Source organism: Pipistrellus hanaki (assembly GCF_964339955.1).
Source record: "Pipistrellus hanaki genome assembly, chromosome: 1".
Classification (NCBI taxonomy): domain Eukaryota; kingdom Metazoa; phylum Chordata; class Mammalia; order Chiroptera; family Vespertilionidae; genus Pipistrellus; species Pipistrellus hanaki.
Genome location: NC_140503.1, coordinates 1,899,236 through 1,926,690, shown reverse-complemented (window position 1 = coordinate 1,926,690; position 27,455 = coordinate 1,899,236). Strand labels below are relative to the sequence as shown.

Sequence of the window (27,455 nt, the reverse complement as noted above, 5' to 3'; positions counted from 1 at the left end):
GAGGGTGCTGGGTGGGGGGAGGGTGGTGGGTGGGGGGAGGGTGCTGGGTGGGGGGAGGGTGCTGGGTGGGAGGGTGGTGGGTGGGGGGAGGGTGCTGGGTGGGGGGGAGGGTGCTGGGTGGGAGGGTGCTGGTGGGAGGGTGCTGGGTGGGGGGAGGGTGCTGGGTGGGAGGGTGGTGGGTGGGGGGAGGGTGCTGGGTGGGGGGAGGGTGCTGGGGGTGGAGGGGGGGAGGGTGGTGGGTGGGGGGAGGGTGCTGGGTGGGGGAGGGTGCTGGGTGGGGAGGTGCTGGGTGGGGGGAGGGTGCTGGGTGGTGGAGGGTGCTGGGTGGGGGGAGGGTGCTGGGTGGGGAGGGTGCTGGGTGGGGGGAGGGTGCTGGGTGGGGGGAGGGTGCTGGGTGGGAGGGTGCTGGGGGGGACGGTCAGGCGGAATGGTTATGGGGGCCACGCGGGAACGTGCGGTGGAGATGGTATGGTCACGGCCTGCGCCTGGGTTTCAGGAGCCTGTGCCCATGTGAACGTTCACCAAGCTGCGTGTCAGACGCGTGCACTTTCCTGCTCGGCTCCACTCAGAGCGGCGGCTCTGACGCAGCGGCGCCTGCTGCTCTGTCCCCGCGGGCGGGCAGCCTGAGCAGCAGGACCGGGCGGGCGGAGGCGCATGGCCTTCCTCCGGATGACCGACGCTCTATCCACTGAGCAAACCGGCCTCGGCTAAATGTCTTCTTTGATACCAGAGGCTGGGGGCGTGGCTGCGCCTCTCACAGTCCAGGACCCCAGGACATGTCGGAGAGCCGGTTTCGGCCCGACCCCCGCAGGCCAGGCCGAGGGCAGCCCCCACCCGGTGCAGGGCCCCGGCCTCTGACGTATATAAAGGGGCTGTCCCCGCTGACATACCCCTGTGCCCGCTGTCCACACCACCCACCCGGACCCCTGGTCACCTGACTGGGGATGAGGGCATGGGGTCCAGACTGCCCAGCCCTCCCTGTGCGCTCCGGTGCTGGTGCAGCCCGGGTCCCCCAGAGGCCACCAGCTCCCACAGCCGGGGCGGGCGGCCAGCCTCAGGGCCGGACCGCCAAGGTGTGGCCACCCCGGGGGCTCCGTGGCCCGGACTGCGCAGACGGTGGGGGGACACAGCCTCACGGGAGCGTCCCGGACACTATGGGGCAACAGGAGCCGCGGCCACAGAGAAAGCCTGGGAGGGGGGTCCCCCAAGGGTGGCTTCCGAGAGCCGCCCCGGGACCGGCCACCCAGGCTTTGCCGCAGTCCTGTCTGCACACCTGCCTGGAAGGCACCACCACCAGCCGCTCCTCTGCCCTGAGCCGCTCTGCCCCCTGGTGGGGGGACGGGTGTCTGCCCCGGGCCCGGTCCTTCCCCGCCCGGCCTCCTGCAGCCGTCAGTCAGGAGCTGGTCCCTGCGGGCCTGCGGGGCCGCTCAGCCTGGGACCCCAGGAGCCGCCGGGCCGAGGGGCCGAGACGCGGACTTCCTACCCGAGCCCTGGCTGAGCATCCGGAAGCCTGTGACCGGCTCCACTTTCTTACCTGCACACACAGCGTCTACAGCCTTGGAAGAGAGAAGAGGCGACCTGCTGTGGCCAGAGGTGAGGCTCTGGGGTGCGGGATGGAGCAGAGAGCTCACCCCGCGTCAGTGCGAGGCGGGAGGGGCTGCGCAGAGCGGGCCTGGCTCAGCTGCTCAGCAGGTGGCAGGCACCAGGCCCGGGACGCAGTCCAGTTACCGGGCCTCCAGCCCCGCAGGTGCAGGGAGGGAGGAAGGAGAGTTTGCCCGTTCCCCCCTCCCCGGACAGAGCGGCTCCTCCCTGGAGGGGTTCTCCGGCCCACAGGTGCCGCCCACCTGCCCCGCTGCGGAGCGCCCCCCGCCCTGCGCCTGGGGCACTGGCTCTTCCAGCGGGGCCTGCAGAGGGCGAGATCTGTTGTAGACAGCGAGTCCCCTTCCTCCAGCCGCAGTCAAAGCCACGGACACACAGGAAAAACCCCTCAGATGGGAGCCAGGGCCCAGCAGGTCTGGCTCAGGGCCCAGCGGTGGGAGGGAGCGGGGGGCGGCGCCCTCCCCTGGGCACACGGGGCCGCCCTGAAGGAGGGCAGAGACCAGAGCAGGGCCTGGCGGAGTCACAGGGCCAGGGGGGCGGGGGTGGCGCCTCAGGTCCTGGCTCTGGGGCTGGCCAGGCCTCGCAGGGTCTCTGTGCTCCAGGAGCTGAGACCCCGGCCCTCCTCCACCAACCCTCTGGGCCTGGCGCCCGGTGCCCTGTGCAACACAGACTGGGTGCATCAGGTATGGCCATGGCCGGGCATGGCCAGCACCAGGAGCCTGGGCTCCCTACGTCCCCTCGGGGGCCGGGAAGGGGGCGGGGTTTGCTTGGCCTGAGTGAGCCCAGCTGTGTGGCCAGAGACGACAGGGGCAGCCAGCAGGACCGCTGACTCCTGGGGAGAAGCAGGGGCCTCATCTCTCACAGTGCGGGACAGGCTGGCACCTCCCTCCTGCCCACAGGCCCAGGACCCCAGCGACTTCAGTCTGGGGGTCCCTGTGCTGCCCTGTCCACCTGAAGCTGCAGCCATCCCACAGCCCCCCCAACCCCCCCCCCCCCCGCCTCTGCTGGGCGGTCGGCTCTGCCTCCGCCTGACTGCAGACCGAGGTCCTGCCCAGGAGGCTCTCCCGCAGGTGCCCGCTCTGGAGGGGCCCACAGGGTGCCTGCCTGACACGCTCCCAGTGATGTGGGCACCTCTGGGTTTTGTTCCTTCTTGTTCTTTTTTAAATGTATTTTTATTGATTTCAGAGAGGAATGGAGAGGGAGAGGAACAGATAGAAACATCATTCATGAGAGAATAGCTGATTGGCTGACTCCTTCACCCCCCTACCCCCTGGGGATTGAGCCCCAACCTGGGCCTGTGGTGCAGGGGGCCCCTCCTCTCTCCTCTTCCCACAGGTGGTAGCTCCCCTGAACTGGGAATGGGGTCTGGAATCTGCCGCCCTCTTAGCATTTAGGGTTGGCGGTGTCTTGGGACATCCAAGCTGGAACAGGTCTGGAGGCTCCCAGGGAGGCCTGGGCTAGAGGTGCTCCCAGCCTCGGGGAAGATTGCAGGGAAAGTTGTGGGTGTGCACCAGCTGGTCTGGGGCTGGGGGAGGGGTGATAGCAGAGGGGGTGCACTCATTGGTGAGCCCCATGGAGCACCTGGTCCTCAGAGGGATGGGTGTAGCTAGTGTGGAGGCTGAGGGAGGGAAGTTCAAAGAGGAAGGTCACTGGGTGGATGCCCAGAGGTGCCGTGGGGCTGAGGAGCTGTGGGAGGCAGGCAGACCAGTTGGCAAGTCCCTGCCAAGACCCAGGGACAGGGGTGTGGGGGTCCTGGGATGAGAACAGTCAGGTAAGAGGGCGGCAGATTCCAGACCCATTCCCAGTTCAGGGGAGCTACCACCTGTGGGAAGCAGAGAGAGGAGGGGCCCCCCGGCACCACAGACTTTGGGCTTCTGTGAAGGACAGCTGGTGCCTTGGGTAAGCAGGGAGCCCAGAGGAGGCAGGGGGAGAGGGGGAAGCCTGCAGCCCGGGCAGGGGGTCCAGGCAGCCGACCTCAGGCCTGAAGCTCAGGAGTGGTCAGTGCTAGGGGAGCAGGTGGTCAGCCCTGCAGAGGGGGCGGGGTGAGGGGGGACTGCCTGCACGGTGCAACCCGGGAGCCAGCACCCAGGAAGCTTTCAGTGAGTGTCTGTGGAGGGGATGTGGAGTGCCCCAGGGGCTGGCCAGTGGGAGCCCTGGAGAGCTGTCCCAGGCGGGAGAGAGTCAGGGACAGAGGCTGAGTGCTCCCAGGGGGGGCCTGGCCAGAGTCAAACCCTGCAGCAGCCCAAGGCCAGGGGAGGCAGCCTGCAGGGCCTGCGCTCAGTTTGGGTTCAGCACGGGGAGGGCGGCGCGCTGAGTGCGGCTCCCACAGGAGCTGGGCCACGGGAAAGAACGGGAAGGAGGGCGAGGAGGCACCTGCCAGCAGAGGCTGGCGAGGAAGGAAGGGTCACGCAGGTGGCAGCTGGACAGCCCGCCATGAGAGTGGGTCGGGGGATCTCAGGTGCCTCCCTCCCTCCTCTGCCTCTTCCCAGTGGAGTAGCCTTGGAAAATCCAAAGGATGGTCTGGAGCTGAGCTCGCGCTGTGCTGTAAACCCCAAATCAAAATGGATTAAACTCACATGAGATTACAACACACCCAGGACTGGGACGGCTGCTGCCTAGTGAACAGGAAGCCTCCTTCCTCATCCTCCGACCGCCTGGCCCCGGGAGGTCTGCATTCCAGGGCCCAGGAGCCTGGGGGCCGACTCGGGGAGCCCGGAGCCCCGACATCGCTGCCAGTGATGCGCAGAGAGGAAAACGAGGACTCAATTCTACACCAACTCACTTTATTAAAAATTCAATTCTACTCCAACTCACTTTCGTACAAGCCATCCTGGATCCGCCCTACAGACTGCTCAGTACAATCTCCAAACACTCGGAAGAAAAGCCTGTCAGTGCTCAGCACATGAGCCCCAAAGGAAAACCTCCTTCAGAACCCCGTCACCAGGCCGACCCCATCCCAGGAAGTGCACCCCAGGAACAACAGAACCCGAACGTGCAGGCACCCGGTCAGACATACAGCAGGTGCGAGTCCCCATGGCAAAGATTGACGCCAATTGATGTAAATACAGGCTGTCCCCCAAAACACTATAAAGAGGTGAGGCTGCTGCAGGACAGTAAGTCTCCACTCCCTGTAAATACAGGCTGTCCCCGAAAACACAATTTAGAGGTTAGGCTGCTGCTGGACAATGTGTCCCCGCTGCATGCAAATACATGCTGTCCCCCAAAACACTATAAAGAGATGAGGCTGCTGCTGGACAATGTGTCCCCTCTGCATGCAAATACAGGCTGTCCCCCAAAACAGGTACAGAGGTCAGATGGAAACGGACACTCACAGGATATAAATATAGGTGTCCCCCCAAAAAGGTATACCAAGGTTAGACACATGGTGGAAATTGCACCCCACTGAGTGGAAATATAGTGTCCCCCCAAATGTACACACTTTAACAACCGCTAAAGCACTCAATTGTCACTCCTTTTCAGGTTTAACCGACTTGAAGAAATGGGGGAAGACAGACTAAGATTTGGATGAAGAACATTTCTCCGTGAGGCTTTCTACGGGGACACACACAAGTTAAAGTTTAGGGACCCACGCCCAGCAGGCGAGGAATCCAGGGCAGCTGCTGGAAGAGATGCGCACAAACACCAAACCGAAGGAGCGATTCTTGATGTTTGGACTCCATGGCCGCGGTCGTCTGGTCCAGGCGCTGCTGCTAAGGAAGCAATGGAACCGCAAACACCGAGAATCGCTGTGTTCGTGTTTCTGCGCATCCTCTGTCCACAGCGGCCCTGGATGCCTGCACTGTGGCCCGGGCGGGACCAGACCCTTCACCCTGTATGTGTCCCCAAAAGAAAGTCCAGAGGATACATCTTTGTTCAAAGCTTAGTCTGGTGTCACCCATCCCGTCAAGTCCGTTAACCTGAAAAGGAGTGAAAATGGAGGTATCAGCTGTTAAACTGTGTGTACATTTGGGGGGACATGCTGGGTGCATATAGTATTTGGGGGACACCCTGTAGTACCATACATTTGGGGAACAGCCTGTACTACATACATTTGGGGGGCACCTTAAAGCACAGCGGCTGAGGGGCAGGCGCGTGCTGCCATGGTGGGAGCGTGACCCTGGGGCTGGCACAGCGCTGTCTCTAACAGAGGGATGGAAGCAGCAGAAAGCCTTCCTCGTTCCGAAGGCGATCCCGGCCCCTCAGGTGGATGGGAGAGGGGGCCCAGGCGGTCAGAAGGCTGGCCGGGGTTCGTAAGGTTCAGGAGCTGCGGGGCCAGGAGACAGAGCTGCGGGGCCAGGAGACGAGTCACCACGGCCACGCTCCATCCTCAGACACCGTCTGCCGGGCCCACGCTGCTGTGGGGCTGCCGCCTGCTCGCTGCCGCCTGTTGTTCCCAGGACCCATGTCCTCAGGGGCCGTTGGCGGGGAGCCATGTCGGGATCCCTGTATGATCTAGTGGCAGGGAGCCCCCCTCTGTGCTCCTGCCCTGGACCCGTCCCCTCGGAGAGGCTGAGGTCCGCTGGGAAGGGGCCACGGGGCCACTTGCCCTGAGTGTCGGGGCTGGGGCTGGTCCTGGCAGCCGGGGCTGCCCGGTGCTGGGCTGGAGCCGCCGCCTCCTGTGGCCATGGCGGGCTGTGACGGTGGGCAGCAGAAGAACCAGCCTCTCTTCCTTTGGGGGAGCCAGTGAGAAGGACCTCCTGTCCAGGGGTCAGCAGTGGGGCCCAGGCCCTGAAGGAGCTGAAGGAGGAGAGGCAGGGGGTGGCTGGCTGATTCTCTGGCCTCAAGGCCTCAGAACCTCCTGCAGGGAGACTCCTGTTTTCACGCCTCTAGCCCGCGGGCCCCAAGCAGCCGGGCCGAGGCCAGGCTGAAGAACCTGTTCAGGGAAGCGCCCGCGGGCAGCTGTGCGGGCAGTCGGGCAGCCGCGTGGCGTCCGGCTCTGCCCAGAAACAGGCTCTGGGAGGCGGGCTGCCTCAGGTGCACTGGGTGGGCCTTGGCCTCAGCAGGTCTCAAGCCGGGCTTTACATCCTGCCCCCCTCCAGCAGCTCCCCGGAGGGGCTGGCAGTCCTCCTGCGGGCACAGAGCTGGAGGAGTCCTCCCTCCTCTCCTGGCAGCTGCGCCTGCTGGCCTCCGGTGGTCAGTGGTAGGGAGAGCGTGGTGGTTCTGACCAGGCACCTTGGAAGGTTATCAGGCAACTGGGAGTTTCCTAGAGAGAAGAGAACAGGACAGAAAGGCATGAGTGAGGACAGGAGGGTCCTCGGAGAGCCCTCCCCCCCACCCCCCGGGCGGCCCCTGCGCAGGCCACATGGCCAGCCCCAAAGTTCCCGCTCCTGCTGGGCCTGCTCACAGCCCAGCGTGGCCCCAGCAAACACAGGCCTTGGCCAGGACGCCAGGGCTGGGGCTGGGTCAGCAGAGGCATGTGTGCAGACCAGGCTGCCTCCCAGGGGTGCGGGAGGCTCCAGTCAGTATTAGGTGCCCAGGGCCTGGGGCAGAGAAGGACGGTGAGAAATGGGCTGCCACATCCCATGCCAAGGTGGGCGACCACACCGAGGCCTAGAGCAGAGGCACCAGGGCACACGGAGCCCGGGACAAAAGTGGGCCTGTGCCTCACAGCCGTGGTCTGAGCGGGAGCCCTGGCCGCAGACCTGAGCCAAGGCCCCGGGAGGCCGGCCCTCGCTCTAACCCTCACTCACAGCACGGGCCCTGAGCAGCTGGGAGAACGTGAAGGATCAACTCACGAGGCTCCACCAAATGTCGGCACAAGGCCAGCACAGCAAGTCCTGGGCACAGCTGCTGTGTGACGCTGTGTCCTCAGATCCCTGACCCGTGTCCGCTCAGGACCACCGAGACCTCTGGGCCGGGCCTTCAAGGGCCAGGACGGCACCCTGAGGACTTGACAACCAAGTCGGTGGCCACCCCAACAGCCGTGGGCTTAAGAAGTCCTCATCTCCGCATGGTGCCTTTACTGCACAAGGAGCTCACCTTGTGTTTTGTGCTTTTCTGCAATCTGTGCATTTAGTCGTGAACAATACTCTTAGCAAAGGCAAACAGAACCCTAATTTTAAGACACCATGAGGGAAAAACCCCTAAAAGGCCTCCAGCTACCTCGCACTGGGACAGGATGTGCTCTCCAAACCCAAGTGGCCAATGCACGCGGCTTGAGGTCCAGGAGCAGGAGGACAAGGCTGTTTTGCACAGCGTCCGGCTCCAGGCAGCCCGGGGACTGTGGGCCCGGAACCCCCTCCCTGTCTGGATTGCAGGCCCTCACCTCACTCTGCCAGGACCTGCCCCCTGCCCCTCAGCTCCTCAAGGTGTACACCCACCATGAGGTCGGAAGCACCTCGTGTTACCACTTGAAATCAGGCATCCAGTGCGTGAACTCACCATGGGGAGAGCGAGGCGGCGATGGACAGACAGCAGCCAAGCCAGAGTCACTTCTCGTTTCCCAGTGCGCCTACGGGAGCCCGGCGGAGGCAGGAGCAGGCCGTGGCAGCCCAGGAAGCGGGGCCAGTGCCGGAGTCCAAGTAGATGACACAGAAGTTAGTGGGACACACCGATGGCGGGTCCTTGGCTTTGATGTGGCCTTGTTGTCATGGCGATAGAGGTTTCCATTTGCTACGGGATCTTTTTTTTTTTTTTTTCCATAAGTACTGATTTTCTTTGGGCTTGTTTCTTTGGTGTTTGTTGTTGTTGATTTTGTCTTTTTTTTTTTTTTTTTAAATTTTCAGAAATAAAGGGAATATGGTCAAGACAGGGATAAAGGGGAAGGATAATAAGTCTTCGGGGTCAGAAAAAGGGAGAGGCTAGTTAGGGGGGTGGGGGGGGGGAATTTAACAGTTGCAGCAACATATTAGGTTAGACAGAGTCGAGCTGGCCCTGGGAGGCTGGTCTTTGACTTTGTCCTTCTTCTTCCTGCTCCAAAAGGCACTCCTTTGTTGCCCGGTTGCTAAATTGTTAAGCCAAGGGAGGAAAGATAAAAAACACAGAAAATAGCAAATGAATGAATTGAATAATGACCAATGACGCTACGTTCGCTAAATGTACTTGGGCAATCAGAATCCTGTCCGGCCCAGGAGAGATGCCACATTCCCCACGGCCCACCCCGAACCAGGACTCCGTGAGTCACTTGTGCTCTGACTCCACTGAGCCCGTGGAGTGGTGCCTGGAGGCAGTGCTCTGCGGAGCTCCAGAGGAGAACTCTGTGTTGCTGGAGGAGAGGACGCATTAGACCACTTTCCAATGTCACCGGGTGATGTTATTAAACAAGCTGTTTATCGATTTAGGGCTCGGCTTTTCTTACTCCTCCATGTTTTGGTCCAATGTGTTTTTATTGATTGTCAGAGAGGGGGAGGGAGAGGGAGATAGAAACATCAATGATGAGAAAGATGGATCGACTGTCTTCTGCACGCCCCGTACTGGGGATGGAGCCCGCATCCCGGGCCTGCGCCCTGACCGGGAATCAGAAGGTACTCTCCTGGTTCACGGGACAATGCTCAACCAACGCAGCCTCACCAGCTGGGCTTACTCATCCATTTTAGAGACAGGCTCCCTGACAACTTGGCTCACACACAACCAACTCCTGCTCCTCCGCAAAGACCTTGGGACACTTAGGGCATATTTCTGGCCTGCTGCATGCAGTGACGTAGTCCACCCGAACTACTCAGTCATAATACTTCTTTTGAAAAAGTCCTCACGGGAGGGTATAGTTTTCATTGATCTTTAGAGAGAGAGTGGAAGGGAGGACATAGGTGGAGGGAGGGAGAGAGAGAGGGAAACATGGATGTGAGAGAGATACATCCACTGGTTGCCTCTCTCACAAACCCCAACCGTGGTTGTGGATCAATTCTGCAACCGAGGTATGTGCGCCAGACTGGAAAGCAAAGTTGTGCCCCTTTGGTCCTGTGATGCTATCAGCACTGAGCCACACGGGCAGGGCTCACTCAGGATTCTTTTTATTTTTTTACAATTTTATTTTAAAAATATATTTTCCTGCTGTAACCGGTTTGGCTCAGTGGTAGAGCGTTGGTCTGCGAACTGAAAGGTCCCGGGTTCGATTCCAGGCAAGGGCATGTATTATATGTACCTGGGTTGCAGGCACAGCCCCAGTGGGGGGTGTGCAGAAGGCGGCTGATCGGTGACTCTCTCTCATCGATGTTTCTAACTCTCTATCCCTCTCTCTTCTTCTCTACAAAAAAATCAATAAAATATACTTTTAAAAAAGAAAAGAAAAACGAAAATGTCTACCTCTATTTCATACCCAAACACCCTCAAAACCAAGGATCATCGCAGTTTAGATCCCGACACATCATCTCCTCTAGGTTTGCCCTTCACAACCTTCAAATCATAGTCTCATGAGAGCAGGCGAGTGGTCTGACTTCCTCAACTCGTCATGTACATGGATGAAGAGAAGCGATTTCTCCCAGTTCTCACTGAGGATTCAAGTGCAGGGCTGCACCCCTGTTATTTCTACCCCCACAGCACCACCTGCTGGCCACAGCTCACACCAAAGGAGGAGAAATTCACTATTCAGTGCTGGTGCCTCAAGATGGTGTAGCATCTTCAGGGACCAAAGCAGCTTGGAGTGCAGGCCCTGCTCACAGAGGTTAAGAGCTCGGGCCCGAAATCTGTCAGGCCCGGTTTGGAACCCAGCTCCAACACTTGTCCTCTGGGCCAGTGCTTACCCTTGTCAAGCCTCACCTTCCCGGCTCTGAACAGGGGACAGGAAGCATGCCCAGCTCACCCTGCAGTTAGACTCAAGGAGACGGGTTAGGCGGGTCACCTACAGAAAGGCCGCTGAGCCCAGAAAGCACCATCGCGCGGCTACGGTTACTAACATCAACCACAGACCTGCTCACTCATGGATCCAACCACAGCTGGATCTGTCAAGCAGTTCTTTCTCAGAAAGTGTTGCTAACTCAATTAGGCTGATTATAGCTCACTAATCAACTTAGCCAATCCCAGGAGTTGACGTGGTACATGTCAAAGAGTTTGAAGGGCCAGTATGAAAACCTGAGGCTACCGAACCCTCTGGATAAAACAATGTCAATAAGTCAATAAGGTTCATGATCATTTACCTGCACGTGAGGGTTTCACCCAATTCGCCTCCTGAGAGGCTGGGAATGCAAGCACCAGTCCCCAGACAGTGCGTCCGGGAGCGAACACTTCATGGCTGCATCTCGAGCCACACGGCAGGACCTGAAGTGGTGACGGCCCCCCGGAACGGCTGGTGCGCCAGTCACGCTCACACGGCGGCTTGTCCCAGGCCCTGGGTCCTGTCGGGTCCTGTAACGCCAGCCCCTGGGAGCGCACGAGTCTCAGGCCTGGCCCGTCTTCAGAAAGTCCTAGTGTCCGTCAGCAAATTGCACTTTCCCAGGGCGCACGTTTGGCGGGTTTACAGGTGAACGAGAGGCCCGGTGCAGAAAATTCGTGCACAGGGGGCAGGGTGTCCCCCAGCCCAGCCTGCACCCTCTCCAATCTGAAGATGTTCGACTGCCTACCGGGATCAGGCCTAAATGGGCAGTCGGACATCCTTCTCACAATCCAGGATTGCTGGCTCCCAACTGCTTGCCTGCCTTCCTTCCTGATTGCCCCCAACTGCTTCTGCCTGCCAGCCTGATCACCCCCTAACCACTCCCCTGTGAGCCGGATTGATGCCTAACGCTCACAACTGCTTTCCCCTGCAGGCTTAGGTCCCCGCCACCCAACTGCCCTTTCCTCCAGTCGCCCCACAATTTCCCTCCTCTGCTGCCTGGTCATGCCTAACTGCCCTCTCCTACAGTCTTCAATAGCCCACCCTTGCAGACCTGGTCCCTCCCAACTGCCCTCCCCTTCTGGCCATCTTGTTGTGGCCATCTTGTGTCCACATGAGGTCAGTCATCTTTGACCACAATGGGGCAGCCATTTTGAATGTTGGCGTGACAGTCAATTTTCATATTATTCATTTATTAGATAAGAGGATTAGATAGGATGGAGGGCTGGTGAACGGGTGGGGGCCGGCTGGTTTGCCCTGAAGGGTGCCTCGGACCAGGGTGGTGGTTCCCTTGAGGTGTGAGGTGGCCTGGGCCAGGGGCCTTTTGTGGTTTGCACGCAGGCCACGTCCCCTATCAACCCAAGAGGAGGTCCTGGTATCTGTGATTCATATATCCTCTATAATTGAAACTTTGTAGCTTTGAGCAGAGCCAAGCCTCCTGCTCACTACGTGGCTGCAACCATTTTTTGCTGGGATTTATGCATCTTCTATAATTGAAACTTTGTAGGCATTAGCAGAAGCCAAGGCAGACCATGGAAGGCAGAAAGCTTGATTTCCTCCATTGCCGGAGAAACCCAAGCCTTCTGCTCTCTCTGTGGCTGCACCCACCTTGGTTGGGTTAATTTGCATACTCGATCCTGATAGGATGGTGGGCATGGCTTGTTGGTGTGGCAGAGATATATCAATTTGCATATAACTCTTTAATTAGATAGAATAACCAATAAAATAATATTTCCAAGTGAATTTGAAAACTAGATGGCTCTCTTCAGTCGGTTGTAAGATGAACAACCACCCCCCCCGCCCCATACACACCACCACCACCACCACGCCTCACTTCTCTGAAACCAGGATGCAGTCGGGGCATCTCACAGTCACTGTCAGCAAGCTGGCAATGCTGACAAAACCGTCACTGCCACCGCCCATTCATTTTCTTTTTATGAGCACGAAATGGGGCAGCTCACAGCTGCCAGCCTCTTATGTCCCAGGAAACGCAAGCAGCACATGCAGCTAGAAAACCCCTGGCACCTCTGGATCATGCCCGCCACAGTCCTAAATGCGCGCCCCCTGGTGGGAGGATTCAGGGCCGGGTCAGGGGGAAGGAGAACCCCACCTGCTTTTAGAGGCCCGGGAAGAGCAGAGCCTGAGCCTTGCTGAAGACCCAGTAGATGTCCATGACGTGTTACATGCGTGGGATCTCCCTACAGAAATGGCTAATCCGAGGCCTGGCACAGACCAGGAAGCCCACAAACATACTCTCCTGAGCTTGTCTCTGCGGTAACTGTCGGGAGATCCGCTCTGGATACTCGAGGACCCACCACAGTGTGCGTGATGGATGGGGAGGCTTCTCATGCTGAAGGTACTAAATGGTTCTGGGACGAAACCACCACAACAGAGACGGGGGTTCACATTCTCTACTTGGGTGTCCACACACGTAAGGGGCCCGACGTGGGTGGGTGTGTGCGGAGCACCCCTTTCAGACTCCAAGCACACGTGTGCACACCCAGCTGGCTCCTCGATGCTTCTGCCCTGCCCACGAGGGAGGCCTGCCATCCTCCCCTTCACTGCCCTCCTGCAGCCAGGCCAGCGCCTCCTACCTTTTGGCAGGGGCTCACTGCCGGTGTCTCTGTCTTCCAGCCGGCCCGAGCCGGCTGGGGTGGCCTCCGGGGACCCAGGAGCGCTCTCTGCGGGTGACTTGGCTTGTCCTCTTGAGCCGTGTCTCTGGCGTTGGAAGAATCTGAGGAACGCTCTCAGTCGACTCCTGCGCTTTTTCCTATTAGAAGCAGAGGTTCAGGACATGCCAACCCTCGCTGTCCCTTCAACCGGGAACGTGGCCGTTAACTGGGGCTTCAGCACCAAGTTCCCACGAACGTGTCACCAGCACCATGACCATCGCATGTGGCCTCAGGGCATGGGACACATTTGCAGTTCATTGGCACAGACCCAGGGAGGGGAGAAGTGTTCCCGGTGGCAGGAACCACACTAGCCTCTCTCTCGGGAACCAGAACTTCACATGCGGCCTCCACTCTGGGTCCCTGGGAGGCACCGGAACAGGTGCCGTGCTCATCTAGCTGTGCTGGCAATTGTGCATCCAAGGGCCATTTCCATAAGAGCAGGACCTCCTTATTTCCGGCCAGAGCTAATAGTACGTGGGACAGGCGGGCAGACTTTGCCCCTTCCTGGCACTGAGGAATTGGGGTGAGGGGGCAAGAGGGCAGGCCCAGTGGGCCATTTGGATGAAAAGGAGTGAACACTGACCGGCGTGCCTCAGGGGTTAGAGCACTGGCCCGAGCACCCAAGGGTCAAGGGTTTGATTCTGGGCCAAGGGCATGTACCTGGGTTACAGATTTATCCCTGGGCCCAGTCGGGGTGTGTGGGCTAACAACCATTCAATGTGTCTCTCTCATATTGAGGTCTCTCTCTCCCTCTTTCCCACCCCCAGGTGGTGCTTAAAAAAAACTTAAAATAGCCCTAGCCAGTGGGCTCAGTGGATAGAGTGATGGTCTCTGGACTGAAGGGTCCTGGGTTCCATTCTGGTCAAGGGCACGTGCCCGGGTTTCGGGCTTAATTCCACAGGTGGAACGTGCAGGAGGCAGCCAATTAATGATTCGCTCTCATCATTGGTGTTTCTCTCTCTCCCTTCCTCTCTGAAAACAATAAAAATGGTTTTCCAAATATATAGACTAGAGGCTCAGTGCACCAATTGGTGCATGGGTGGGGTTTGGCCGGCCCAATCCGATACCGGGCCCCATCTGGCCTGGCCTGCATGGAGGAGGGACCGCAGGCTGTTGGCTGGCTGTCCCCGTTCCCTGTTCAAACTCCCAGTGAGGGCACAAGTTGCATATTAGCCTGTTATTATAGAGAATAAATAAAATGAAATAAAAATAAATAAATGGAAGCAGTGAATTTAAAGGGTAATCATTGCAGCTAACTTCAAATGGCATTCTCATGTCACAAGAAGAACCGCATCTGGTTCAATCCCGGCTCTGCAGCGGAGCAGCACTGTGCTTCCTCAGCTCCCTCCCTTTCCCCACTGATGCCTTGATGTGCTATCCACTCCAGGGCCGGGCGGAGGCTGGGAAATGCTGAGCTTCTGGGATGTCCACAGGAGGCCTTGCGGGATTCATGGTGATTTGACCCCAAGGCTGGGCTGGGACAGGACAACCTGAAGGCCCAGCTCTCGGGGCTCAGGCTCGGGCCCAGCTGCATTCGCCATGCTCCCGATGGCGGGACAGAAAGGAACTCCATTCTTTCAGAGCTGGGAGGGACGTTAGCACAGGGGACCTGCCACGGAAGGGAAGGTGTAGGCCCACCAAACAGACTCCTGCTCCAGGTGGCTTTCCCCACTCCTGACAGAGCAGCTCTCTGTTCTGGGTTTAAGTTACCACCGCTGAGAACAACTCACATCCCAGCAGCAGCTTGCTGGGCATCTTTATCTTCTGTCGTTAAGTCTTCGTCCTCCTCCTCCTCCGCATTTCCTGTAGGGACTGGTTTCAGTGAGCCTCTGTAAACAGCAGAGAAAGAGAAAACAATTTGATTTATTTTTATTTATTTTTTCAAAATATATTTATTGATTTTTTTACAGAGAGGAAGAGAGGGATGGAGAGTTAGAGACATCGATGAGAGAATCATCGATCAGCCTTGTCTTGCACACCACTACAGGAGATGTGCCTGCAACCGAGGTATATGCCCTTGACAGTAATCAAACCAGGGACCTTTCAGTCCACAGGCCCAGGCTCTATCCACTGAGCCAAATCGGTTTCGGCAACATTTTGATGTTAAATAAAATGTGTATATTGACTAATGAGCACAGGCTGGGACCTGGCCCAGAATGGCCGGCATTTCCCTGGGACTCAGACATCACGGAGCTCATGACTGTCATGCTCGCCACGTTTAATACGGGGATGGAAGCAAGTGGCGTGGGCCCACCGACATTGTCCCTGCTCCAGGTGGCTTTCCCCACTCCTGACAGGGCAGCTCTCTGTTCTGAGTTTAAGTTACCACCGCTGAGAACAACTCACATCTCGGCAGCAGGTTCCTTGGCCTCTTCTGCTTCTTTCTTTAAGTCTTCGTCCTCCTCCTCCTCAGCATTTCCTGTAGGCACCTTCTTCAATGAGCCTCTGTTAACAGCGGAGAAAGAGAAAACGATTTGTTTTTAGATAAAATGTGTAAACTGACTTATCGGCCCGGGCTGGGACCTGGCCCACAAGGGCCGGCATTTCCCTGGGACTTAGACATCACTGAGCTCAGGACGGTCATGCTCGCCACGTTTAATACGGGGATGGAAGCAAGTGGCGTGGGCCCACCGACATTGTCCCTGCTCCAGGTGGCTTTCTCCACTCGAGACAGGGCAGCCCTCTGTTCTGTGTTTAAGTTACTGAAGCTGAGAACAACTCACATCTCGGCAGCAGGTTCCTTGGCCTCTTTTGCTTCTTTCATTAAGGCTTCGTCCTCCTCCTCCGCATTTCCTGTAGGGACTGGTTTCAGTGAGCCTCTGTAAACAGCGGAGAAAGAGAAAACAATTTGTTTTACTTTTATTTATTTTTCAAAATATATTTATTGATTTTTTTACAGAGAGGAAGAGAGGGATGGAGAGTTAGAGACATCGATGAGAGAATCATCGATCAGCCTCGTCTTACACACCCACTACTAGAGATGTGCCTGCAACCGAGGTACATGCCCTTGAAAATAATCGAACCAGGGACCTTTCAGTCCAAAGGCCCATGCTCTATCCACTGAGCCAAATCGGTTTCGGCAACATTTTGATGTTAAATAAAATGTGTATATTGACTAATGAGCACAGGCTGGGACCTGGCCCAGAATGGCCGGCATTTCCCTGGGACTCAGACATCACGGAGCTCATGACTGTCATGCTCGCCACGTTTTAATACGGGGATGGAAGCAAGTGGCGTGGGCCCACCGACCTGACCCCTGCTCCAGGTGGCTTTCCCCAGTGACAGGGCAACTCTCTGTTCTAGTTTAAGTTACCTCCGCTGAGAACAACTCACATCTCTGCAGCAGGTTCCTTGGCCTCTTTGGCTTCTTTCGTTAAGTCTTCGTCCTCCTCCTCCTCCGCATTTCCTGGAGGCACTGGTTTCAGTGAGCCTCTGTAAACAGCGGAGAAAGAGAAAACAATTTGATTTATTTTTATTTATTTTTTCAAATTATATTTATTGATTATTTACAGAGAGGAAGAGAGGGATAGAGAGTTAGAGTCATCGATGAGAGAGTCTTCGATCGGCCTCATCTTGTACACCCACTACTGGAGATGTGCCTGCAACCGAGGTACATGCCCTTGACAGTAATCAAACCAGGGACCTTTCAGTCCACAGGCCCAGGCTCTATCCACTGAGCCAAATCGGTTTTGGCAACATTTTGATGTTAAATAAAATGTGTATATTGACTAATGAGCACAGGCTGGGACCTGGCCCAAAATGGCCGGCATTTCCCTGGGACTCACACATCACGGAGCTCATGACTGTCATGCTCGCCACGTTTAAATACGGGGATGGAAGCAAGTGGCGTGGGCCCACCGACCTGGCCCCTGCTCCAGGTGGCTTTCCCCACTCCTGACAGGGCAGCTCTCTGTTCTGAGTTTAAGTTACCGCCACTGAGAACAACTCACATCTCGGCAGCAGGTTCCTTGGCCTCTTCTGCTTCTTTCGTTAAGTCTTCTTCCTCCTCCTCTTCCGCATTTCCTGGAGGCACTGGTTTCAGTGAGCCTCTTTAAAAAGCGGAGAAAGAGAAAACGATCTGGTTTTACATAAAATGTGTAAACTGACTTATCGGCCCGGGCTGGGACCTGGCCCACAAGGGCCGGCATTTCCCTGGGACTTAGACATCACTGAGCTCATGAGGGTCATACTCGCCACGTGGGAATACGGGGATGGAGGCAAGTGGCGGGGGCCCACCGACCTGGCCTCTGCTCCAAGTGGCTTTCCCCTCTCGTGACAGAGCACCTTTCTGTTCCGTGTCTACCTTACTGCCACTCAGAACAACTCACGTCCCGGACCGTCATGCTGGCCACGTGGGGATATGGAGATGGAAGCATGTGGCGTGGGCCTGGGAACCTAACACGCGAGGAGACCTGCTAAAGCCCCAAGGATCAGGCTGGACCTCATCTCAAGAGAGCAAGGCTCGAACCATGTGAAACTCAGGATCACAAATCCGTGGGTTTTGAGAACTCACACCCTGGTTTCCTTGCTGGAATATGAGTCCCCCGGATTGAGGCAGCAGCTCAGGCTCCTTTGGCCAAAAGGCTGCTCAGGTCCCTCCTAATCCAGGGCTTTTCTGAGAGCTCTCCATAAAGTAGGCAGAGTGAGAAGTGATGACTCACAAACCGCTGCCTAGGCCCACCGAACCCGCTGGGTTCCCAGCGCCCTTGGCTCAGCATCTGCTCTTCCAGTCTGTGTTCTTGTCCTCCCACAGTCGTGCCCCTCGGCCTTATGCTAGAGCGCCTCCCTGTCTGCTTTGACCGACCCCCACCACTAGGCACACAATCTCACGGAGTGCAGGCCCCGCAACCCTCCCTGGGCTGGAGGACTCCCCCCGGAGCAGCTCAGGAAGCCAGCCAACTCCCTGGCCTCCTGCAGACACTGTCTAATGCAAACCATCACCACATCATCCCCTGGGTACCAAAGCCCGACGCTTCCAGTTGGCACCTGCCCAACCTCCGCTGGTTATTTATACCCACTGCGTTACAGAGAGCCAACTCAGGCCACAGTCATTTCTGCCCCAAACTACAATGTGGCTTTCCAGGTAAGCCATCCTGAGTGGGTGGCTAGCAGGCTGGAGCTGAGCAGAAGAATCCGGGAGAACGGTGAAGCAGCACCCTGACCCCGGGGTGCTGGAACAAGACCCTGTGGTCACTGTGACCTTGTCCCTGTCCCTCAGGGCAGGCCATACCCCACCACAAGGAAGGACAGTCCAGCAGCACTAGGACCGAGGGGTGAAGGCCACCCTGGGCCCACCAGATGCCTCTCGGGTTACTTGACTTCCAACCACAAGGTTTCCAGCACCAAGCCGCTCCCTCCTGCCTCATTTCAGGCAGCTCCCTCGGCCTCTAGACCAGCCTCCCATAAACACTCACTCCTAGTGAATCCCACTCCTTAGCGAGGCATGGACGCCTTCCATATCTCAGTGCCCCCTGCTCCGGCTTTCCCTCTTGCCACTGCGTACGCCTTCCCTGCACCCAGACCACCCCTGAGCCATCTTCACGCTCCCCCCACGTCCCGCCCCACTGGCTGGCCCTGGCTCCATCCGGGTCAGCAGCAGAACCCCGATGCTCACCACCACGCTTCCTTCTACACCTTCATGGAGCTCCTCACCATCTGTCTGCTGTGCACACACTGCTCACATCCCATCACCCCTGCTGGTGCGTGGCCACAGGGTCACAGGTCCTGTGCCCCTCGTAGTGTCTATGCCACAGTCAGGTCCGTGTCATGTCCGCAGAGGGAGGACAATCACAGAGCACCCACAACCCCCCCTCTAGATCATTCGGGGGAAGTCAGACACAGAAAGGGCTCATCCTGTGATCCTGGATCTCTCCCCTAGGTACCTCTCTTCACCTCTCATATTTTTTAAACGGAGCTTAACTCAAAAGCAGAGGAAGAAGGGGCTGGCAGTGGGCCATGTCTTGGAAGCCAGCAAAATGCAACCACCCCTCCTTGCAGAAATCTAGACCATTCCTGGGAAAGGAGAGGCGAGGGCTCTGGGAAGATGGTCTGTCCCCTTGCCCTGCCCTGGGGACGCCAGTGCGCCAGGGGGCTCTCTGTCCTGAATGTGGAGGCTGGGCGTGGAGCAGGAAGTCCGGAGCCCTGGGGACAGGCGTCGGTCACCCCACCCCCTTACTTATTCTGAGGCCAGGTCCCCGCATGCTCTTCCAGGAGAGTCTTGCTCAGCTGTTTCACCGCATCAATTTCGCCCCACAATTGCCTTCTTCCCTCTTCCAAATCCTTAGTCAAGTGGGTGAGCGACTGAAACAGAGATCAACAATGTGTCCCCCACCACGGCCCCTGTGGCTCCACTGCTGGGAAACTGCTCCCAGAGAAGAAAGGCCACGTTCATAAGAGGGCCTTTTTGGTAGGAGCCACACCCTTCGGCAGGACCAACACAGCCAATGACCTGGGGAGGACAAGTGCACCGGCCAATCGGGCAGCCACTGCCCACGTGTGGCCGCTGAGCACTGAAACGCAGCCAGTCTGAGCTGAGAGGCGCCTAAATGCAAAATGTACAGCAGGTTCTGGCGACTTCACAGCCATTTTCAAAAGAAATGTAAACTATCTCATTAATGAGCTGCCCGGCAGGTGTGGGTCAGTGGGTGTAGGGGCCTCCCAGGCACCAGGAGTTCACTGGTGAGATGCCTATTCAAGCAACACGCCCAGGAGGAGCTGTCGATCTCCAGGAGGGGGCGTGCAGAGGAAGCCATCACAGAAATTCTCTCATCACTGAGAATCCAAGATGGCTGTTCGGGTAGACACCTAACCGCAGCAGCACACAACAATTTCAATGGAATACAACTAAAATGTAGAGTGGACATCGCCCAGAGCTACAGGTAGTCGACTGACTGAAAATTCTACAACAAGGAAAGAGAAAACCAGAAGGAAAATCAGAGGAGCTGAAAAAAAGCCTAAGGTACGGAGACATGCTGCGCCCTCGCACGCACGTGCACGGAGAGGTCGCAGCCGGAAAGGAGGAGAGGGCTGGGTGCTGCCCAGCGTTCCCTAGTAGGAAGGAAATAAAACCCCCAGCCTGGGCTGAACCCTGGAACCGGCAGCGCTGAGCCCCAAGTTATGGGCCAGACCCTGGGGACCCAGGCTCTGGCAGGGGGAGACGGGGCTGTGAGGTGGAGACCTGGGAGAGTGGCGAAAGACCGAGCCCCCCGGATTCGAGCACGTTGCTTGCAAGGGAAGGAATGTTGACTCTGATGCGGGATTGCCCTGGAGGGAAGGAAACGGGAGCCCCGGCTGTGTTGGGCCCCAGTTTCGACTGCACTGAACCCCAGTCCTGGACCAGACCCTGGGGACCCAGGCTCGAGCAGGGGGAGATGGGGCTGTGAGGCGGAATCCCAGGGGAGTGGCGAAAAGCGGAGCCCCCAGAGTCGTGCGTACTGCGCGCAGAGGACAGTCTGTTGACTCTGATCCTAGACTCCCCTAGCGGGAAAAAGAAAAAAAAAAGCTCCAGACTGGAGGAATGCGACAGGGAGCAGGAGCCCCTCCCTGACACCGGCCAGCCAGGCGCTGGCAGGGAGCTGGGCGACAAGGCCCCCAGGGGGGTGGGGGGGTGCCCCTGAGCCTTCGACCTCTGAGCACAGGCAACGGAGCCAAGGCCTTGGGCTGCTTCCTGGGCGGCGCCAACCCACGCAACAGGCTGGAGCAGCGCGGGAGCCCGCGGAGAACAAAGGGGTGCCACAGGTCAACCTGCTGAGCTCCCAGGACAAGGAGGAAGAAACCAAAGAAGTTCTCAATGTGAAGAAATCAAGTAAGAGCAAAAGATAGTAAAATTACTTAAGAAAGAATACAAAGAAGATCTTGAAAAATCAAAGACTAAGTCAGAACTCAACTCACCAGGCAACATTGCAACATATATGCGTTTAAAAAAAAAAAAAAAAAAAAGGACAGAATGTTGGAACAGCAGCGGCCAGGCCTAGAGTGCCCAGGCACAAGGCAGTGGCAACCGGGCCTGGAGCAGCAATGGCCAGGCCCCAGAGCAGCAGCAGCCAGAACCAGAGCAACAACAGCCAGCACTGGAGCAGCCAGACCTGGGGCAGTGGCAGCCAGGCCTGAGGCGGAGGCAACCAAGCCCAGGGTGGCCAGTCCAGGAACACCCAGACCCGGAATGGCTGGGCCAGGAGAAGCCGGGCCCAGAGCAGCCGGGTCGGGTGCGGCCAGGCCCGGAGCAGCAGCTGCCAGGCTGGGAGCGGCCAGGCCCGGAGAAGCCGGGTCTGGTGCGGCCAGGCCCGGAGCAGCGGTTGTTAGGCTGGGAGCGGCCAGGCCCGGAGCAGCCGAGTCTGGTGTGGCCAGGCCCGGAGCAGCAGCTGCCAGGCTGGGAGCAGCCAGGCCCGGAGCAGCCGGGACTGGTGCGGCCAGGCCTGAAGCAGCGGTTGTCAGGCTGGGAGCGTCCAGGCCCAGAGCAGCCGGGTCTGGTGCGGCCAGGCCCGGAGCAGCGGTTGCCAGGCTGGGAGCGGCCAGGCCCGGAAGAGCCCGGTCATGTGCGGCCAGGCCTGAAGCAGCGGCTGCCAGGCTGGGAGCAGCCAGGCCTGGAGCAGCCGGGTCTGGTGTGGCCAGGCCCAGAGCAGCAGCTGCCAGGCTGGAAGCTGCCAGGCCTGGAGCAGCCGGGTCGGGTGTGGCCAGGCCTGAAGCAGCGGCTGCCAGGCTGGGAGCAGCCAGGCCTGGAGCAGCCGGGTCTGGTGTGGTCAGGCCCGAAGCAGCGGTTGCCAGGCTGGGAGCGGCCAGGCCTGGAGCAGCCAGGTCTGGAGTGGTCATGCCCGGAGCAGTAGCTGCCAGGCTGGGAGCGGCCAGGCCCAGAGCAGCCGGTTCGGATGCGGCCAGGCCCGGAGCGGCCGGGTCGGGTGCTGCCAGGCCCGGAGCAGCAGCAGCCAAGTCCAGAGCAACTGGGTCAGGAGCGGCAGTGACCAGACCCGGAGCTGCTGGTTGTGGAACGAACCAGAGCAACAGAGGCCAGGCCCTGAGCAGCCAGGTCCGGAACAGCTCGCTCCTCGCCTGCCCCTGCCCACGGCTGCCTCTCAGACATGGCTGGAAACTTTTGCGGGAACTTGAGGGTCTGCTGAATCAAGTGATGAAGGCTTAGATCTGGATGTGTTGAGTAAGTATAGGGCTGGGGTGTTGATCTGTGAGTGCCTTGGGTGGGGCCTGGATGAGGCTGGTTGACCTATTTGGAAATGTCTTTTGTGTGAAATGTATCATTGGGCAAGTGGAGGTATTATTGATATGAGAAAATGCTAAGTAACTGATTTACTATCTGAAAAGGGATTTACTATCGGGGAAAGGGAGGGAGGAAGAGACCGAACATAAACTGCACCTATGGATGAGGACAATGTGGGATGGGGAGGGGGCGTAGGGTGGGGTGGGAACCTGGTGAAGGGGGGAAGAAATGAGGAACCTTTGTAATAATATGAACAATAAAGATTGATTTAAATAAAAAAGAAAAGAAAAGAAAAGAAATTCTCTCATCACTGATGTTTCCATCCTCTCGCCCTCTCCCTTCCTCTCTCTGACATCAATAAAACAAATGACGGGGTGGATAGGAATTTCGGCCTGAGGTGGGAGGGGCAGGAAAGCCAAAGTTCTGGCTTCAGTCAAACGGAGTCCAGACCCTCTGCCTCAGAGGTCTGAGGACGTGCCCCCCAGCTCACAAACGCATCGCGAGAATTCAATGCGATGACACGGGAGCACAGAGCACAGAGCTCAGCCCAGAGGACAGAGAAAACGGCACTTGGCTATTTCCATGCACCGCCCCGACCCTGCAAAAGCAAAGGTCAGGCCCTAACCAGTTTAGTGCAGTGGATAGAGCATCGGACCTCGTACTAAAGGGCCCTGGGTTCCTTTCCGGTCAAGGGCATATGCATAGGTTGTGGGCGGTATCCCCTGCGGGGGTGGTGTAGAAGGCAGCTGAATGATGCTTCCCTGTCATCATTGATGTTTCTATCTCTTTCTTCCTCTCCCTTGTTCTCTCTCAAATTAAAAAATATATATATATGTGCTTAAAAAAAAGAAAACAGCAAAGGTCCGCTGAAAAGTCTTTTCTGACACATCCCCACCAGCCAAGGTGCTTGTGCCCGTAAAACGCCTCTGGCTGCCTCCCGGCCTCTGGGTGACATTGACACACAGTGTTTGGGCACAGACGCCAATGAGGACCCATGCGGACCTGGCTGGCCCCCGGCTGTCAGCGCAGGGCTCAGGCCCGGTGTCCTGAGGCCCACCAGCCCCAGTTCTCACCTCGCACTGGGCACTGAGCTGTGGCAGACTGATTTCCTTAGAGCGCTGCTCCTCCATCATCTTGTAGTACATGTTCTGAAAGATCTGAAAATTCTCCCGCTCGTTCTCTAAGGAGGCCTGCAGATCCTCGATCTTGGTAAGCAGCTCCTCCTGCCCCGCCTGCAGCTGCTCGGTCCAGGAGGTCAGTCTGCGGGTGGAGAGCCACAGGGCCCAGGGCTGAGGAGCACTCTCAGCCTCCATCCCAGGTGTGTGCCTCCATCACACCCACCACCCCTCTGGGCCTCAGGGTGTCCCCTGTAAATGAGGGCTGAGCACAGTCAGTGCTTCTCCAACTGTGTCCGCTGGGGTTCTATGTGGCCACCCAGTTGCCTCCTGTGGGCTGGGGACACAGGACAGGCAGGCTCGGACACTTCAACACAGCAGCCTGTGACAGCCCTTCCCATGGAAGGCTCTGCAGAGCCGCCTCCTTGGAAAACGATTCTTGCACTGAAACACTTTTGGAAAACGTGGAATCAGAACATCTTTGCTCTGAAACTGTCTTTGCCAAGCTCTTCTCCCCAGGCCAAGTCCCTTTCTGATTTCAACTCCTGACACAAATAAACTGTGAGATTCTGGAGCATTATGTAAAGCCACTGACATCAGCATCATCATCATCATTGTCATAATTACCCGACTGGCTTTCCGGGGCAAAGGGTTATACCTGAAATCTCAATGCCCAGAGGCTCACAGACTCAATGTGAACACAAAAGGCCCCTGTTTGGCCCACACAGCTTTATTATTTAATTTAAGTTAGTTAGTTATTTAATATTTTAAAATGTCAAGTTTCACATCAACTCTCAGCTATCGCCCTTCACGGAGGGTGGGAGAAAGCATAGAGCAAAGGCCCCGGCAGGTGTGGCTCCGCAGAGACAGTGTCCGCCTGTGTACGGAACCGCCTCGGGCTGGATTCCCAGTCAGGGCCATGCACCTGGCGGTGGGATTGCTCTGTGGCATAGAGGGGTGTGTGCTGTAGGCAGCCAGGAAAAGTGGCTCTCGCATCGCTGTTTCTCTCTAGCCCGCTCCCTGCCTTCCTTTCACTCCCTCTGAAGGGCAGTGCAAAAATTATCCTGAGATGAGGATTAAGTTTTTGTTAAAAAGCAGAAACAAAAGGATGACCCGGCAGCGCAGGCCTGCCTCTAGCTGACAGCCTTCAGAGGGTGTGCATTCTCCAGGAGGCCTGGCCTCCGGCTGACACTCCTCCCCGACCTGCTGGACCTGCCTGCCCCCGCAGGCACCTGAGCTTGTAGCCCCAATATCCAGTCCAACAAGGCTGCGCAAAGGAAGGCTTCCTGTGGTCACGCCTCTGGGATGAGACAAGACCTGGATTTGAATCCTGACTGGCCACTACCCCCAGGATTGACCCAAACATCTTAGTTGCTCTCTCAGAGCCCCTTTCCTCATCTTTATGGGGGGAAAAAGGATAATAGCGCAGTCAATTCTCACGATTCACAGGATAATGTCCTACGAAGCCACTGTGAGCACTGAGTCAGTGTAACTGCAACTGTCCCAACGGTTCCTGGAGGCTATGGCCACATTTTTGTCAACCAATCAAGACCTAAAGACGCTTTGGTTACTATGCTCACAGCCAACAGCACCATACCTCGGGCTGAAGGACCCTCGGGTGCCACTCCGATATTTTCCCCAAGGCGCAGCGCAGCTTGCACTTGGGGACACTAGACAGCCGAGCAGCACTCCATTCGGGGCCATTTCACACAGCGACATCGCCACCGAAAACCACGAAAATAGAACCCACGGTCCTCAACGGAGCGCGGAAGGGACGCTCCTTTGCAGTGTGAGAGCTGAAACAGGCAGGAGTCAGAGGCCTGTTCAATCGCAGCTGCAAATGTGCACATCAGGCGACCCCCGTGTCTCCCCCACTGGACAGGCCCCTCAGAGGCCACGGGGGCTGATGTGGGGGCGACAATGCATGTCAGCCAGGAGGTGAATTCACCCACAGGGAACGCGAGAATGACGCAGAGCGAGCACACGTCCTTCCCGGGATCGCAGGTGTGAGAGGATGAAGGTGCTTGTGCCCGACACCGTCATCACCATCGCCATGTGGGATGGGCGGCCCTCCAACCCTGGACCGCGCTCCATCCCAGTTGTCACTAGTCCTTCCATCCCAGCCACCAGCTGGAGGCCCTTCCCCTGAGACCATCAGCTGTGACCCTAACGGGAAAGGAGGGGGGTGCGGGGGGCCTCACTGGAGCTGAGCTCAGGGGGCGCTCAGAGAGCTGGTGGGAATGAAACCTGGCAGATGCCGTTGCAGGGCGGAGGCGGTACCTGGCCACCTCCTGCTGCAGCCTCTCATTTTCCTGGGTGACCAGGGCATTGGTCTCCTGCTCCTGCAGCAGGGCCTCCTGGACTTCAGTCAGCTGCTTCGCCTGCTCCCCCAGCTCCTCAAGCTGCTTCTCCTCGGCCCACTCCTGGTTCACAGGGAAAAGGTGAGGATGCCTCACTGGGTGCAGGCCCCGGGAGCTGCTCACTCCCCATCCCTGCACCCCCACACCCAGTGAGGGGCCAAGAGCAGGGCAAGTGCAGACCCCAAAGGAGCAGGGACCTTCGGGGCAGGCAACACCCAGCCATCCTGAGTGCGGTTCTCCCAGCGCTTAAGGAACTGTTCTGGGACGGCCCAGGGCATGAAGGGACCATCACATGGGGCTACGTGAGTCCCGTGTCCTCTCCACACATGGGAACTTTAGGGCAAATGGATCAGCTCCTTGGTTGCCCTCTTTGACCACATTTAAAACCCTATTTTTTAAAGCACATTGAACCTCAGTAAGGATGCAGAATACCTGGACAACACTAACATCTAATTTTCCCAGATATTGACAGAACCACCATCCACCCTGCATAGCCAGCAGCACCTCCTTCTCGGGCCCCCAGTGCTGTCCATCAACAACAAGATGGCCAGTGTCCCGGCGAGGCAATACCTGCTGAGAATTGCTGGTCTGAGATGCAGCTGAGCTAGGGAACTGGTCACCAGGAATCACTGATCAATGACCAGGACATGGTTGTGATCCTGGACCCTCCCTCTGGCAGGCAGGGGCGCCGGGAGCCTGCGCTTTGAGTGCCTACCTGCCTCTGGTTTTCTATGATGTTGAACATGTACTCCTGTTCTCCCTCCAGATCTTCTTGGACGCTCCTCAAGTGCTCGTTGGTGTTCTTCTCCATCTGTAGTTGGATCCCCAACCTTGCCACCTGCAGAGCCAAAGACCCAGCCTGTGCCAGTCAGGTCACAAAGTGAACTTGGCTTTAAAGCAAACCGCAAACCTGTCACCCCCTGACACACCCGGCCTCAGGCTGGCCCATATGTTCCGGACACACACACACACACACTCCGTTACCTGCTCCCGGAGCTTCCGGTTCTCTTTCATCAGCTCCTCACACTTGCTGTTGCTCTCCTGCAGGGCCTGGGTATCGCCCTGCAGCTCCAGGACTGTGTCCTGAGGGACCTGGGAATTTTGCCCCAGTGCCATGGTCGCGCTGGAGGCTGAAGAACAAAGTGGTGTGTGAGCCCCAATCCTGGGGCCTCCGTTCCCCTCTTGACTCCGCCTGGAGATGGTCATCCCTCCGAGAGGGCCATCCCCCTGAAGCCAAGGTCTAAAGACCAGAAACGGCCAGCTGGATGCCCTCTGTTGTTCACAGGGTGCTGTCGCTGTGGGTTGTGGCCCCTCTGCTGGCTCCTCTTGGGCCCATTGGGGAGCCACCCAGAGTTTAAGAAGAAAGCAGGTGACCGTGGACAGGCCAATACAAAAGTTCAAGATGCTCGAAATGCTGGAACCACTTTTTGCCAAGTTCCAACCTGACCGTCAAGTCAAGGGTTTCAGACACTCACAGAGGAGGCAAACACATGGCATGGTCTCTGCCAACCCTCAGAGTGGGGTGTTGGGTAGCTCAGCTGGCAATGTGGGGGGCACAAAAATTGAGCAGTATGTCTGTGGGGGGTAGAGCCTCTGGGGCGCGTGTGCCCAGAACTTACCACCCCTGGGTAAGGCCCTTGGGGAGGAGGGGTCCCTGAGCAGCCAGCCCCGGCCCAGGGAGACAGAGCAGACTGCACCCATCTGCCCGATGAGGACAGGAACGGAGGAAATCAGCCCAGGCTCCAGTGACAGTGC

At 57.8% G+C, this 27,455-nt stretch overlaps 1 protein-coding gene and 2 long non-coding RNA genes across 3 annotated transcripts in view; 1 reads left to right on the top strand and 2 right to left on the bottom strand.

Moving 5' to 3' along the window:
- Positions 1–6,416: 6,416 nt before the first annotated feature.
- Positions 6,417–13,110, bottom strand: LOC311614618. The gene is made up of 3 exons (XR_014793695.1): positions 12,940–13,110; positions 7,981–8,542; positions 6,417–6,802 (listed from the first exon to the last, which is right to left on the bottom strand). It is a non-coding gene; the product is annotated as an uncharacterized lncRNA (long non-coding RNA).
- A 2,810-nt stretch (positions 13,111–15,920) lies between these two features.
- LOC311614732 overlaps positions 15,921–27,455 on the top strand; it is a 36,260-nt gene continuing 24,725 nt past the window's right edge. The window contains exons 1-2 of the long non-coding RNA XR_014793709.1: positions 15,921–16,014; positions 16,530–16,627. This is a non-coding gene — a long non-coding RNA (uncharacterized lncRNA). The remainder of the gene's footprint in view (positions 16,015–16,529; positions 16,628–27,455) is intronic.
- LOC311611706 (uncharacterized protein) lies at positions 18,733–26,511 on the bottom strand (the record flags this gene model as incomplete). Its single annotated transcript, XM_084864132.1, has 4 exons — positions 18,733–18,759; positions 23,299–23,485; positions 25,621–25,763; positions 26,416–26,511. The coding sequence occupies 4 exons, from the start codon at positions 26,509–26,511 to the stop codon at positions 18,733–18,735; spliced, it is 453 nt and encodes a 150-aa protein (XP_084720258.1).